The sequence below is a fragment of the Diceros bicornis genome, chromosome 12 (genome assembly GCF_020826845.1).
Source record: "Diceros bicornis minor isolate mBicDic1 chromosome 12, mDicBic1.mat.cur, whole genome shotgun sequence".
In the NCBI taxonomy this organism is placed as follows: Eukaryota; Metazoa; Chordata; class Mammalia; order Perissodactyla; family Rhinocerotidae; genus Diceros; species Diceros bicornis.
Genome location: NC_080751.1, coordinates 26,261,964 through 26,277,936, shown reverse-complemented (window position 1 = coordinate 26,277,936; position 15,973 = coordinate 26,261,964). Strand labels below are relative to the sequence as shown.

General features: G+C 36.4%; 1 protein-coding gene across 3 annotated transcripts in view; it reads right to left on the bottom strand.

Annotated features, from left to right (window-relative positions):
• PUS10 (pseudouridine synthase 10) overlaps positions 1-15,973 on the bottom strand; it is a 65,412-nt gene that overhangs the window by 19,320 nt on the left and 30,119 nt on the right. For all 3 annotated transcript variants that reach the window (XM_058551159.1, XM_058551160.1, XM_058551161.1), the window contains exons 5-9: positions 8,962-8,996; positions 5,327-5,438; positions 3,190-3,251; positions 2,845-2,890; positions 417-481 (exon numbers count right to left, since the gene is read on the bottom strand). In XM_058551159.1, the coding sequence (XP_058407142.1) occupies positions 417-481; positions 2,845-2,890; positions 3,190-3,251; positions 5,327-5,438; positions 8,962-8,996 (320 nt within the window). The remainder of the gene's footprint in view (positions 1-416; positions 482-2,844; positions 2,891-3,189; positions 3,252-5,326; positions 5,439-8,961; positions 8,997-15,973) is intronic.

Sequence of the window (15,973 nt, the reverse complement as noted above, 5' to 3'; positions counted from 1 at the left end):
AAACTCATGAGCCTTTTTCTCCCTCTTCTGGAGATGAACAATACTAGGAAATGCAGGATTAGGGATGTAATGGGACTAGCACTGGGCTGGAGAGTCAGGAAACCTGGCTCTAAATTCTTTTACCCAGTTGATAATATTAGGCAAGTCAACTTCCTCTTGGGACCGCAATATCCTCTTCTAAAAGATAAAGAAGTTGGACTTGATTCATAAAATCAAATATTAATTTGACAAACATTTATTGAAAACCACTACATGCCAGGTACCTAGCCATAGATTGGGGATATAACAATGACTAAGACATAATCCTGGTCCCTGAAATATATCCAGTCTTGTTTTAGAGATAATCCAGATTATCTCTAACATTCCCTTTACTCTAAAATTCCATGATGCCTCCTTGTTTGTATACTTCTACTTACTTGCGGAAATCCTCTTCTTTTATCTTATTCAAAGCTTTCATAACTGCCATTCTAGTGAATACTGACTATATAGGGTAAAATGAAAAGAAAAGACATTTTATCACCTAGACAAGAAAACATCAGAGGTGAAACACAGAACAGTTAGAGAAATTATATCCTTTTAAACCACACTTAAAAAGGAGAAATACTTAATAGCTTCAAGAAAATAAGTAAAACATAACCCGCCCCCCAGTCAGTTCTGCAATCAGTATACCCCTAGAACACTTCCCTTCAATCAAGTCTATGTCTATAATACCAGGTGGATCTAGCAGAACATGTCTTCTTCACTGCATTGTCCCACTCCTCTCAAAATGTGGTATTCTTCAAATACAAAAATGATCACATTGCAGGAAATGTGCTGTGAATATTTTTTCCCAGACCACAAAAGGAGTTTAGATTGACCCATGTACCTTTTCTTTCCTACATCCCTTCAGAGGCCACAGTATATAATTTAGGAGTTGGCAGCCAGGGTAAAAGGTAAAAGCAGAGCCAACCCGCCCTGGCATCTAGCAATGCAATATCACTCACCAGCCATAGACAAAGTAAACAAATCCACTATACCGAATAGAAGAGCATCTACAAAAAACACTCTGGGTTTTTTTTAAAGAAGAAAAGCCAAACCACATGGTAGACATACTAGAACTGATTAGTGCATAGATACATGGCTTACTATGATAAATCAAAATTATTTCTTCTGTTATGAGAAATTACACTTGTCTGAAAAGAGACACAATGTAAGTATCTCAACAGTTTATCATCAAAGCAATGATTTTCTAAACCATATTCTGGGGAACTCCAAGGTGTCATAGGGTTGGAACTGAAAATTAAGTGCCTATTTGTTGAAATCTATATGAAATCTTAGGCCTGAATCTCAAAAGGTCATTCAATTTACTCCCAGCCATGAGGCAGGAAAACTACATTTAAGACTATACAACACTTTCTGGCCAAATGGTGTGGTGTCTATGACGCTTTGACAAAAATTTCCTTATTCTATTATTTGATGCTAGTACTTGTGTATTTCCTCAAAGACAACAAAAAATAAAACAAGATTTTCAATATAAATATGGCTTACAGGTCATTTGGGCAGAGCTTCCCAACTGGTATGGCAGAGCAGTGAGCTACAGTTGTGCCAAGATGTCGATCCCTTTAGTTCACAGAGGCTGAGGGGCAGGGCCTGGGACAGTGGGACTCCCCAGGCCTATTGCCTCCAACTGAGAGCAACTTCATCTGTTAACCTCAGGGTGTGGAACCAACATGGTAATGTTTTAGGTGTACTATGATGTGAGAAAAGGAGGGAAGCACTGCTTTAGGCTTGGTCTGCGTTTCTAATTATTTCTACACAGGGCATTCAGCAAATGTTACAAACTTTACCCTCCAGTTCTAAAAGGCCCAGCAATTAGTCAAAGCAAGAGGAAAGACCAACAGATGTATTTTAACAACCACAACAGCGAAATGGATGTCAGTAAAACTGGGAATGCCTGAGTCTCTGCACAAAACCAGCTAAGTAACTGGAGTGTGAAAGCTGGCCAATATCATTGTACCCTGGCATAAAGGAAACTGAAAGTACTTACTAACTAATGTGCTCATTAACATGAAGACCAGCTCACATGAGATAGGAAAGAGGAGTTTTAATAAAATGAATAAAATAAAATGTAGCCCGAAATAGGCTCTATTAATTCAGGACGGTCCTCAATAAAATAATTTGCTTTGGATTATATTTTTAAAACACCAATTTCTAGGAAATGGATATTAGACAAAAGTTTGGAATGCTGCTGATACTTACCACGAATTTTCCCAGATGATGTAATTTTGGGGATTAAAATCTAAAAGTCGAATTTCCCCAAATGGGTCAGAAACATAACTGAAACACTGGTTCAAACTTTAACAACATCAGGGGAACAATACAGACAGTGACACAAACATGACAACGTTTGTGTTACGACTTCCTAGCCAGATGCAAAGATGTTGAGAGTTGAAAAAGATAAACATAAATGTAGCAAATGGAAATATTTAAAGACTGATTCTTAGTATAATAGAGTGCCACATTTCTTTTTTTTGTGAAGAGATTGGTCCTGTGCTAACATCTGCCAATCCTTCTCTTTCTTTTTTTGCTGAGGAAGACTGGCCCTGGGCTAACATCCCTGCCCATCTTCCTCCACTTTATATGGGACGCCGCTACAGCATGGCTTGCCAAGCGGTGCATTGGTGCGCGCCCGGGATCCGAACCAGCAAACCCCGGGCTGCCTCAGCAGAGTGCGCGCACTTAACCACTTGCACCAGCAGGCCGGCCCCTAGAGTGCCACATTTCTAATGCACATCCTTTTTGTTGTTAATTTGAATATTCAGCTCAGATAAAACTCACTAAAGAATAAGAAGCAGGAATACTTACCTGTTTGTTTTTGGCTGGTTTGAAACAATCTGGGCATATCGCACGTCTAAGTAAAATTCAAGTTAATATAAAAGGTTAATGAGTTTATTTTGGGGTGGATATAATTCAAATATATTTTATAGAACATGGCTGCTAAATTCAGGACATCAGAAGCAGACAAAATGAATCTCTATACGAGCTGGTTTGCCTAGACCCTTATATTACAGAGCATAATTTTAAACCTACTAAGAAGATATGACAAGTTCTGATATGCTCGTTAGAAAAAGGAGCAATACTATATTCATGAAAACCAAAAAGCATTAACAATGTTACACAATTGGCATTGTTGTTTACGTGGCAACTTACAGGAAGTGGCAATCCTCAACTGTTTCTGGGTGAGCAAAGACCACACTCACTTCAAACAAGCTCTAAAAATTATAAAGACAGTTTACAAATGAGCAAAAGGAAACTAACAGCTAACAACTTATGAATGGAAATAGAAATTAACTCTCAAAGATTGGCTCAGAAAAAGTGTGACAAGGAAAACTGGAAATACTACTGTTTTTAAATCAGCTTGTTCACAGAGCAGCTGTAAAGGAAATAGTCTTTTTTTTTTTTTTTTAAACTTCTAAAGCTCAATCACTAGTAATCCTACCAAAAAAACAAGTTTAAAATAAATTTGAATTATTTTTGTCCATGTATATAAGTTAGGTGTGAAGATGAAGAGAATTCAGGGAATTGGAAAGAGATAACTGAAAGAAACGAAGAATTGTTCCTCTCAATACTGTGACTAGAATTATTAGCAAGGCAAAAAAGCATTTTATCCACATGCTTAAAGCCTCTGTATGAGGCTTTTTTTAAAGAGCTCAAACTTCTTAATGGATTTGAGTTTTAAAAGAGAGATCTTAATTTTTTGTTTTATTACAAAAGCGATACATACAAATTGTAAAATAATCAAACACAGGATAGGTTTTCAATCCCACTTCACCGAGGGAGAACTATTAATAGTTTGGCGTGTTTCCTTCTAGCCATTTTTATGAATATAAACATAAATGTATATACTTCTTGGGATATTAAACATACTTTTAGAAAATGCATTATTCAATTAATCTTACGTCACGGACATCTTTTCAACTGTACGGACTGTTGGACATTTAAGTTGTGGTAACTTTTTCTGTTATTAAAAAATGCTACAATGAACATCCTTGTACACAAATAAAGCACAATTTCATACTCTATATATATGTACCTCCACAGAGAATATACAAAATTTCACATTGAGAAAAAGATATAAATGTCATACATGTAACAATCTTATCTTTTTTATTGAGTTCTATATTTACTGATTGCATTGTATCGTCAGCAAGCCTATTAGTTATTCTAGAATCACAATGGTGAATAGCTTTTTTTTTTGCTCTCTATTTTAATCTATAAATTAAAATTACAATTACAATACATTCCTTTTACTTAAGAAAACTTTACTCATCCTGAATCTATTAGAACATTACTGCATCTTTTGTTTTCTATTTTCTGTTCTCACTGATTCACCATGTAAAATTATTTGTGCTTCAAAACTGAAATTTGAGGTAAACATATTTTGCATCAATGACTTCTCTAATTTCCAAAGTACTTTCATTACCTCATTTCCTCTTCATACTATCTGTGAAGTGGTTTTATTCTCTATTCTCTCAGTATTCAATTTAAAGGACAGTTAGAGTTTATTCTTACTAACAGAGGGAAACAGAGCCATATAATTCAGAATGGTGAAAAAAAAATTAACTAGTTAGCTTTGAAAGATGGTTTTGTGATTTTACTTGAATAGAGGTATGTCTGATATTTAGGGAATTTCCTTCAAGCAAAATGATGAAGCAATGAGGCCACACTATTAAAATCTAAATTAAGATGAGCTGGAAATATGTCTTGTTTCCACATCTGGAAACCTGTTTAGCTCTTCCCTAAAATTCAATCCATTCCAGAGACTGAGGCAAGGTCTGCTCTGGAATAGGGGCCTGAAGTTAAAGGGACTTGAGATACCAAGAAGGAGGGATAGATTGAGCCCATGCTCACCGTAGTTGAATAAGTTCTGTCTGCATATTTGAAAACAAGATTAGCCACAGGTAACCAAAATTAAATAGTTTAGAGTTGACTCTATACACTTGCTCATAGTCATTTATGTATTGCTTTGTATCAGTAAATCTGTCTCTCCAATTAAACTATAAATATATTAAAGGCATAGATTCATTTCTGACCTTTTAAGGTCAATTAGCGTACACTGCACCTGTGACACTCATAAGTGTCTTGGATCACAAAGAAGTGTTTAAAAAAGAAAGAAAAACTTTAACCTCAATTTAAGACTGTTAGAAATTAACATTTTAAAAGCTTAAAAATCCTTCACTGGATTATTTAAAGAGAAGATTCTTTTGGCTAACCAAATCTCTGCCATATAATGAAGTAAAACTAATAAAACCAGAGAACAAAATTAACAGTGCTGATGACCCAATACCTTTCCATCAATGGGAACACCCAGTTCCTCTGAAAACAGGGGGTGAGTTATCCATTTGTAGGCTTCTTTTAGCTGAACTATATCATTTCTTCCCAGCGACAGACTCTGCTTTCTGAATAACATAAAAATTAATTCACTGACATGAAAAACTTTACTTTTTCTACTAAAGGCAAGAATGTATGCAATTATTAAAAAAATATTTATTGAGTGCCTACTATGTCCCAGGCACTATTTTACACATTAGATAGAAAGCAGAGAACAAAGGAGACAAAAATTCCTCAGCTCATTGACCTATATTCTAGTAGAATCAAGAAACTGCTTTTTTAAATGGCATGTAAGACAGTTTTTAAAGCTTCAAAGACGAAAGTATACAAATGAGTTTTTCTGAGCTAGAATTGCCAGATTTCAGGATTATACATCAGAACACAGAAATGTGGAATAGAGAGGATTGTTTATTGCTCAGAAACTACAAAACTGTTTGCAAAAATTTCATTCAGACTACGAATGTTTGCATCTATCTCTTCCTGATAATGGGGGCTTACTTTTGAGAAATCAATATAAAAGCTGTACTTTACTGCTGAAGAAGCATTAAATCCTAAAGTATCAATGTTCTGAAATGCTTGTCAATGTAATGTCAGATAATGTCTGAATAAAAACCTGACATTCCCCCAAAATCTACTCATGAGCCAATGAATAAGTTTGGGGAAGTCCCAATTATGATTTCTAGCTTTTAGTTTGTAACCTAAAATTGTGACAGAAAGGAACTGAGGTAAAAAGAAAGAAAAACATGGTATGGTATTATTAAAACTGCTCTACTCTGCTGAGAACACTGCAATACCACTAATAAACTAACAAGCTCACATCATTCAAATAATTAAAACTTCAAATCAGTCTTATGGCTATTTAGAGGGCTGCAATCAACATAGATGTTAACATAAGAGATAGGGCTAACTTCTGAATCATTTCTTTTTTTTTTTAATCTTTTTTTTTTAGTGTGAAATTTTTGTTGTACATTATTGTTTATCAGTCACCATATAAGTGCATCCCTCCACCCCTTGTGCCCACCCTCCAGCCGCTGGCCCCTGGTAACCACCAAACAGTTCTATCTGTCCGTATGTTGGTTTATCTTCCACATATGAGTGAAATCATGCACTGTTTGTCTTTCTCTTTCTGGCTTATTTCACTTAACATAGTACCCTCCAGGTCCATCCATGTTGTTGCAAATGGGACGATTTTGTCTTTTTTTATGGCTGAGTAGTACTGAATCATTTCTTTTAATGTCCAATTTTCACTAATAGAAAGGACTACATATAGTCAATATCCACTGTAACTTGATTCTTCAAGACCAAGACACTACTAACTTCAGATAAAACCAAAAAATAATTTAGCTAACGGCTAAATTTAATTGATCTAAAGAAAAAAAGAATATAAAGACCACTGTTCCTCTAAAAATGCAAATTAAGGAATAGATGATCTACCCATTCTGTATCCAGCTGAGAATATAACTGGTTACACAGAATGTTTTCATATGCTTTGGGATTGTGGTTTAACAATGAAATACTCAGATAAACCCTCCATCTGACAAATAATCAAATTACTTCTGTACATTTAAGAACTTATTCAAACACTAAGCAGGCTTTGTAAACTGTTCCTAATTCTCTCAATATCAGAAATATTTTAGATATTTTAAAAGACTATCTTGAAATTGTATCAACAGTTAACAATGACATTTGCATAAAAGAGCATCACAGTTGAAAAGTAAACAAGTAAAGTATGAGCACACATTTTAAAGGATACAAAGTTGAAACAGAAAACACTTGAATGGAAAACTATTCAAAAATTGTTTAGATTCTAGAGAGCACAAAGGGTTACAGCAAAAGCCAATCCTACAAATGGATTAAAACATTACTCATTATGTATTTAAGAAAACTGGTATTTTAAATCCTTCACAGTCTTTGAAATATATCTAGAGCATCTTAGTCCAGTTTAAAAACTCCAACTACAGGTGTTTTTTCCTTCCAGATTAAAGAGCTAGAGGAAAGGGTTAACGGACATCTTGGAAATCCTAACCTTATATAAGGCAAAAATACAACACTTAAAATGCCAGATTTTCAATCCTGCAAGTTGAATGTGGCTAATAACTTTTCTAATACAATTTAAGGTAAATGTTTTCACAGAAGTCTTTAGCAAATGCCTGATGGTCCTTTAGAGGAATCAGTAGTCATTAAGGTAAATTTAGTCCCAACTTAGTACTTAGCAACTGCATTTTCCTCTCTCCTCTGTCAGATAACTACTGATGAGGATGCCAATTGCAATCTCTTTTGCTATAGAAACAACATGACAACCATTCTAGAGCAAAGATGAACCAAAATATCCAACACATTTTTTCCTAAATTCCTTGAATCAATTCTTTAATGGCAGTTCCTCCACAATCTTTTGAACATAGAATGAACTAGGGACACTGAGGGAAAAGATTAGTGTTCTATATTTTTTCTGTTCCAGTATCCCTATGTTGATCAGGATCTTTTGGAAGAACTAAGCTTAGTTTAAAATACTTCAATAAGGAATAACGACAGCAATGCACAAACAAGGTGGATGGAAGCTGGAAACATTTAAAAAATAGCATGCTCTGTCTACACTAACAAATTTCTCAAACATAAGATCAAATTTTATTATGCCCAAATCACAAGCTTTTGAGACTAATTTAACATAACTTAACTAAACCCCAAAACCTTTGATAAATATGTGGTTATTACCCTTTTTAAAATACAGATGTGAAATACAACACACACAAAAAAGCCAATCTATTACTTTTTCTGTAAATTACCAAGTGTGAGATTCCAAAACAGAAATCTATACTTCTTTCTGTGCTTTTCTCTCCAGAGTACACCGGAACCCTCAGCAGTCACATGGCCCTTCTTATATTGGTATAAAACTTTTAGTCTCAAAATCCAAAAAGCTCTGGAAAATTAAAGATTTTTTTCTTAACTCAGTTGGCAATCAAACCATGACTTGAACACCTGAGGCTATTTAGTTTGATAGACTTTGTTTATCAAACTTAGTGTGAATATTCCTATGTTTCACGTAGAAATATTAATGTGTTTGATTATATAGTACCACCCAGACTCTGGTGGGGAAGGGTAAGAAATTCTAAATTCCAAAACACATTTGGTTCCTAAGGGTTTCAGATGAAGGACCACGGACCTATGTTTTCTATGTCTTATCCATGTATAAACTCACTGTTGTTCTGCCTTAACTAGGATTTTACTTTGTATCTTTTATAGCATACTTTTATAATTTAGTTTCTAAGACTAGCATAAAATTCATTCTTTTAAAATAACTTGCCAAACTATATTATATAAGTGCCTAATGCATATAAAACATGTATTTGCATTCACGTTAAATCTACAAAAAAAATGAATCCACTTTAATAGACTACTAATATGCTATGCAAATAAATGAATTAAACAAGGTTGTCTCCTAAATTTATACAATAAAATTTTTCTCTTTACGCCAATTTTTCTAGCAGCTAGTGAACTCACTCTAAAAAAAGAGATAGTAGTAGTAAAAGTACTTTAAGAATCAAGTAGCTTATATTTAAATGGTAGTAAAAATTCCCTACCTAAATTACTTACCCCATTTCCTGTTTTACCAGCAACCATGCAGCGTGCTGTAGGCAATTTAGTCACACCCAGAAAGAAGAGAAAAGGGAAAAAATGTTCACTGAAATTAAGTTCCAATATCATTACTAAAGTGCTTAACTAATTTGCTAATCAAACTTTCTTTCTTAGGAGAGGAGTTAGTATTCAGAAACGTGGCAGTGACCTCAATCTCATTTAAAATCAGAAATGAGGTAAGATGCCACTTTGTAATTCTGGCTTGCTGTGGCCTAGGAATTCAACAGGGGTATCCCCTTCCTCCCTACAGATTTCCATTTCTCATTAATGAGGTATAAGTGTTTTTTAACATGGGTAGCTTACATTTTTTCTTAAAATATCTTACTATCTAGTAGGGAAAGGCCCCAAGTGACTGAGTACATACTATGTCCCCAAAATATAGAATTGAAGGCCTCAGTTTTTTTGTTTTTGTTTTTTTAATAGGACTAACACATTTTTAATTCTATCTAATTAAGGATATCCACATATAAGTGTTTGGGAGTAAAATGTACTCATGTCTATAACTCGCTTTGAAAAATACAACAAAAACTAAGAAGGTTGGGTGGAGAAATTGATGGCTAGATAGATATAAGAAAGCAAATATAGAAAAATAGTAACAATTGCAGGATCTAGGTGTGTTATATGTGTGTTCATCGTACAATTCTTTCAACTTTACTATACGTTTGAAAATTCTCATAATAAAATGTTAGGGAAAATGTTCTGGGAAGGATTAATTAAAAAGCTGAAAAAAATTGCTAAAACAATGACAACATTCAAAATCACATTCGTTAAGAGGATTAAATGAAATTCATGTAAAATGCTTTGCATAGTAAGTGTATGACACTAAGATTTCTCAGTTTGCCATCAGACTCCCTAAAGAAAGGTAATCACATGTTCTGCCATGTGGCATTTTGTGAACATGACAGAAACATACCTATCTCTGCTTCCATATGTCACAAAAATGGGCAATTATTATCACTCACAACCACCTCAAGGTCTGGCTATATATATATATATATATATATATATATATATATATATATATATATATATATAGTAGTTCATACGTAGAACCTGTCCTTTTAAATTTCAAATGACCGGCAGGGCACTAGAGACTTCTAAAGACTTGTGATCATTTCGAAACATTAGGTGCATTACTTTGTTCAGACATGAGCCAAGGAGAATAAACTAAACACTAGCTAGGTAAGAACTAGACTGGTTCCCAATGCCTAATGTCTCATCAATACCGTCCGATTTGTTACTTTGTTTACTTTGCTAGCACAACCTAATAGCATGTATAGTACTACAAGATCCCTTCCTTCTCTCCTTCCATTTACTCAAGCCCGCTTTGAAACTGTGTGGGCAGGGTATAATACACAAATTACTAGGAGTCAGAAGACCTGGCTTTAAGGCTTTTCTGGCACTCAGTTTCCTAATGTGTAAAATGAGAGAGTTAAACTAATTTAAGCTTTTCTGGTTGGCTAAATGTCATCATTAATGGACATTAGTTAGTATACTGGTTTGTAATAGAGGCTATTAAGACTTATAGACCTTGAGATCATAGAAAAAATGAATAATGGTCTCCTAAAGCTGAAACCTTGTAGTCAATGTTGCCCCATCTTCCTTCAGCCTCCATACTTTAAGAGATCCAGGGCCGGCCCCATGGCTTAGCGGTTAAGTGCGCGTGCTCCGCTACTGGAGGCCCGGGTTCAGATCCCGGATGCGCACCGACGCACCGCTTCTCTGGCCATGCTGAGGCCGTGTCCCACATACAGCAACTAGAAGGATGTGCAGCTATGACATACAACTATCTACTGGGGCTTTGGGGGAAAAATAAATAAATAAAATTATTTAAGAGATCCATAAATATTTGTTTCCTCATCTATAAAGGGATATTAATACTCTCCTTGCGGGGATATTAATATTCATTTAGTGAGGACTTAATGAAACTGTGTATGTAAAGAACCAAGTAAGAATCCTGGTATGTACTTAATAAATGGTAACTATTATTGTTGTTTTGAATTAAAACCTTATCTGCAATTCATAAATAATAAATTATCCCTTAAAAAATTTACAAGACTTGATCTCCTTCCCTCTAACTGCTATAGGTAGTTCTGAAACTTTCCTCATCAATGAAATCCTCAAGGGTATCTGAGCACTATAGAGAATATCTGTCCCTTCTTTAAGAAGACTCAGACTCTTCTGTCCTTTTCTAGAGACCCTTTTCTCTCCTCTTTTGAGGCAAACTCTGTTCTCTACAGTCACTTTCAGATGATGCCATCAAGTCTGCAATGTATCCTGCCATCCTCTGATTATAAAGTAGGGCAGAACTGGAGGTTGCCAAGGGAAACCAGATTACCATGTGTAACATGTAAAATTAAATCAAATGCCTTCAGTACCTGAGACCTGCTAAAGAGCTTTTCCTTCCTAATCCTCTGTAGGCTCCCTGCTCAAGCACGCCAGCAGGTTGGACAGAACTAATTACACAGCAGGGGCTGGAAGGCTGAATCCCAAAGAAGTCAGTGTTGCTCAATTATTCAGTTTTTACCACACACTAATAATGCCCTGGACCTGCTTCTGCTGAGGAAAAAGAAGTACATTTCTCCCTTTCAGGTCACCAAGATAATTTTAATAAATGTTATATTCCTTAGTCAATGGAAAAAATTTATTCTCCAGAGTAAGCAATTTAATTTCTCCTCCCTGACAGAACCAAATGGCATTAAAGTTATCAAGTTTAATCAAATTTGATACCAAAGGCAGTATGTCACCTCCTGAAAATTCAGGAACCACACAATTTAATCCTGGACTCTGCTTTAACTTTATTAGAGAATTCTAGGCAAGCCCCAAATGGGACAGTTGAATAATATGCTTGCTAAAGTGCTTGTGTACTCTGGTAACACACACACACGTACACGTACACACACACACCATAGAAATGGGAATGGCTTTTGAGCTTAGAGTTCTGAGCTGGTGGTACATCTAGCACCAAACAATGAGAGTGGGTAACAGCAGGGCCAGGGACTGAGGTTGATTCAAGCAGAGGCAGCAGGAACAAAGGACAGAGAGAGAAAGAGAGGCATTAAAAATGGCATGTTGGGGAACTACAATTCAGTAAAGTTGGAGCTTAGGGTATGTCTGTGTGCATAAATGTGAGTTAAGGGTTTAACAACTAGAGATGAAACTGGAAAGGTTAGCAGGTTTTGAGCGCCAAACTAGGGCATGAATCCAAAGACTGAAACCATAACATGAGAAGTGCCACATTTATGTAACTGCAAAGTCCCATGGCAGCACAAAGAAAGAACAACATTTGATTTCTGTAATTCATCAAGTCACAATTAACCATCATCTTCACACTACCGTTTTTCTTATGTGGTAGCTTAAGAGGAAAATAAAATAGTTCTTATACCAAAATTTCTTTATTATACATCAGAAAATATAGTGTGAGAAAGGTGTATATTCCAGAAAAATGATAGAAAGATTGTAAAAAAGTCCACTTTTCTCATATGTGTTGCCTATCTAGCCCTTATAGACACCTGAGTCTGTAATTCCTGATAGAAGGAAACAAACGCTAGATTAAAGGCAGGCTCTGCCTCTAAATATTGTGCGATCACTTGCAAGGCAGCTTATCTCTCTGTGCCTTGGTTTCTCAACTATAAGATGGAGTTGAAGACTTCTCTATTTTGGGGGTACCTCATATGTGGTGAGATCTTTACTGAGAAGACAGAGATGAAAGACGAGTCTCTGCCCATAAAGGAACCCATGAACTAGGAAAGAATAAAGGGAAGTAAAATGATAATAAGCATTAATAATAATAATTAATAATATTAATAAAAATACAGAGCGGTGGGCTGTGACAGGGATATATTTAAAGGGGACATGTAAGGCATCCTCAGCTCTGTCTTGCAGGAGAATTGACACCTAATCTGAGCTCTAAAGGATTGGTTACTAGAATTAATTGGGTGAAGAACGGGGAAACCCTATGGTGCAAAGGCCAGAGAGCATCAGGAAGGTTCTGGGAACTATAGGTTAGTGTTCCCTAAAGAGCAGAGGATATATGACTGGGGATTGTGAAGGAGGAAGCAGGACTTAGATCATAGAACTACTGTACCTATGCTAAGGGATAACATTTTACACTTAAGGCAATATGGTGCCACAGAAGGATGTTAAGCAATGGAGTGGCATGATCACATTTGTCTTCAGGAATGCTCAATCTGATTGCATTGTGAATTAGAGGAGGAAGATGAGAACTAAGGGAAATGAAGGCATTTGGTAAACTAAAGCAGTAATCAAGCAAAAAATAATATATAATGGCAGTGCTGGTGAGGATGGAGAGGAGTAGGCAGCTTTAAGAGACAATGAAGGCACAGACCCGTAGGACTTGGTGATCATAAGTGATGCTGGGGTTTCTAAACTACCACCAACGCCCTTAAAATTCTAAAGTCTTTTGGATCCTACACATCTCTTGGACTCATTTATAATAACAAAGATAATACAAATATAGACTTGTACCAACAAGTAAATGACAATAGTTGTGTGGGCAGCTAGAGGTATTACCCCCTGCTCCCTCTTCTTCTCCCAACACCCACACACACACACACACACACACATTTATGTATTGTTCTCGCAACACACATAGCCAGTTGGGCACTAGGCTCAATAACGAGGTTAGTAACAATAGAAATTCTTCTTCCCTCTTCCCACCCAGCACAACTGCCTTAGATTTCCTTCTCCTCCTCTTCCCACCCCCCAGCCTACTACAACCTTGAACATCTGCCTCATGAGGGCCCGCTCCTCACCTTCTGTCAGGTTTGGTGTCAGGCGTGGTGGCAGAAAGAGGAAGGTAGGAAAGGAAGGGAAAATACACTCCTCTAACACTGCTTGACTCTACCACTTAGCTGAGGTCAAGTCTCCTCCCTCACATCTCCTCACTTCCACCTCTCTTCACCACCACCTCCCTGCCTTAATCCCACTCTTCTTTCCCCCAGTCTCTGATGCAGACCTGTGACAAAATGACTAACAGACTGAGTTTGGGTGTCTCTTTTGATAAATAAAACTTATGTCAGCCATGTTTAAAAACCCACCGAAATCCTCTACATTATCTTTCCTTACAGGGTTGAGAAAAAAGAAAATGAAGTGAGACGTAAGACCTTCTCACTCCAGCTTTTCCTCCTACTGTTGGCAATAAAAATCTTTAGATAGCATTAAAAAGGTTGAACATTTTATTTTTGGACAAGGCAAGAAGGGAAAAGCAAGGACAAATCAGCAAAGATAGAATGAATCAATAGGGCCAAATTAGGTTGTATAGCTCTACTGACCCGGTTCCCAGGAGAATTACTATTTCTATGTTGTGAGTTTTAAGAAGGAGAATTTCCATTGCATTTTCCAATACTCTAGGTAGTAATGTTTGCCTAGCTCTGAAGGATTTGATTGGAAATAATCGCAAGAGGAAATTCTATGAGGATGGGAAGGTGGAGTAGGAGAGGAGGTGGGGAGGGGGGTCAAAAAAGACAGAACAGCTACAATGAATGAAAGGCTCTGGGATAGACATAAATAAAGACAGATACGCTCAGTCTTGTCCTTTAGTGTCATATGCTAAAGAGGATAACTTGGCAACTGAATTTCAGGTAACTCTAGAGTTAATAACATCAGTGAAGCATATGAATAACGTCAGTCTCAACAAACATATGTTAGCAACTGGGTGTGGCTGAGAGGGTGCAAATGTGTTTCCTCCCAGAATTTGATTTTAGAGAACTAGCATCCTCACTGAAATACTGGTTAACATAAAGTGAACTTGCAGATTCACTTCAATGCAAAGACTTCAGTGTATCAACTAGCTCAATTTCAATAGTCATAATACAATTTTACTTCAAAACTACTGCCAAGAAAAACAGCTTTTAAAAGTAAATTTTAAGTTTTGGAATACCAAGGAAACAAATTAATTGTTAATGTCTGAGAATCTATTAATTGTTGAAAAAGTTCTCCTTAATAAATTTAAGCTCAAGAACTCTATAAAGAGAACTAATTAAAAATTATTCCAAGTTATCATTGGCAAATTACATGACTGGAATCATCCCATGCATTAAACTTGATTTGCACTATATTTTTCTTAGGGATAAAGATTTACTGAATTTTTTTAAAAAAATAATTTTTATATATTAGTTTTTAAATATACTAAAGGAATTTGTTATTAAAAATAATCAGACTTCTGGCTTCAAGATGGTGGAAAAAGCCCTTTCTGCCCACTTCTCCTTGGGAAAAGCATCTCAAAATAAGACGGAAAATGAGAAACAGAAAAAGAAACTCCATCTACAATGAAACAAGAAAATAATTAATCACCCCAGCTCTGGATATATGAAGACAGAAAGGGGATGCAGGAGTGGAAGGCAGCAGAGCCCAGGAAGCTGATCCCTAAGTGTTGACAAGGGAGATACCTGCCCCTCCAAACCCAGCAAAGCTGAGGACTGGAGGCGTAAGACGAGAGAGGGTGAAACATGATGTTAAAAAGAGGGGGAATGGTTGAAGGCTTGTATAAGGAATGGATAAACCCCCAAGACTCCTCCCTGACACCAAGCAAGAGGAAAAGATTTATGTTCTAGGAAACCGAACTAGAGGTGTCTACACTCAGGAGCCCCTGGCAAGAGGACAGCTGGAGTGAAGCCCTGCAAGCAAAACAGGAGGGTTCGGCGAGAGTTTACAGTCTGAACAGAGACCTGCAGCCTCCTTTCCTGCCCTGCTCTGGGTACTCAGGCAGCCAGGCTTATACCTCTTTGGACAGGAGATTAGAGGATTCTTCTTTGGATATACTGGATGGTTTCTGAGGGAAAACTTTCAGATAATGACATATAGTCCTTCCATATAAAAAGTCAGTTTACTACCTGTTCTCCTCCAGTAAAACCCAGTCAACAAGCACCACCATCCCGCTCCAGGGTAACTTTTAATCACCTTTAAATGCCCTATGCTTACATATGAATGGACAAAGACCATTTGTCAT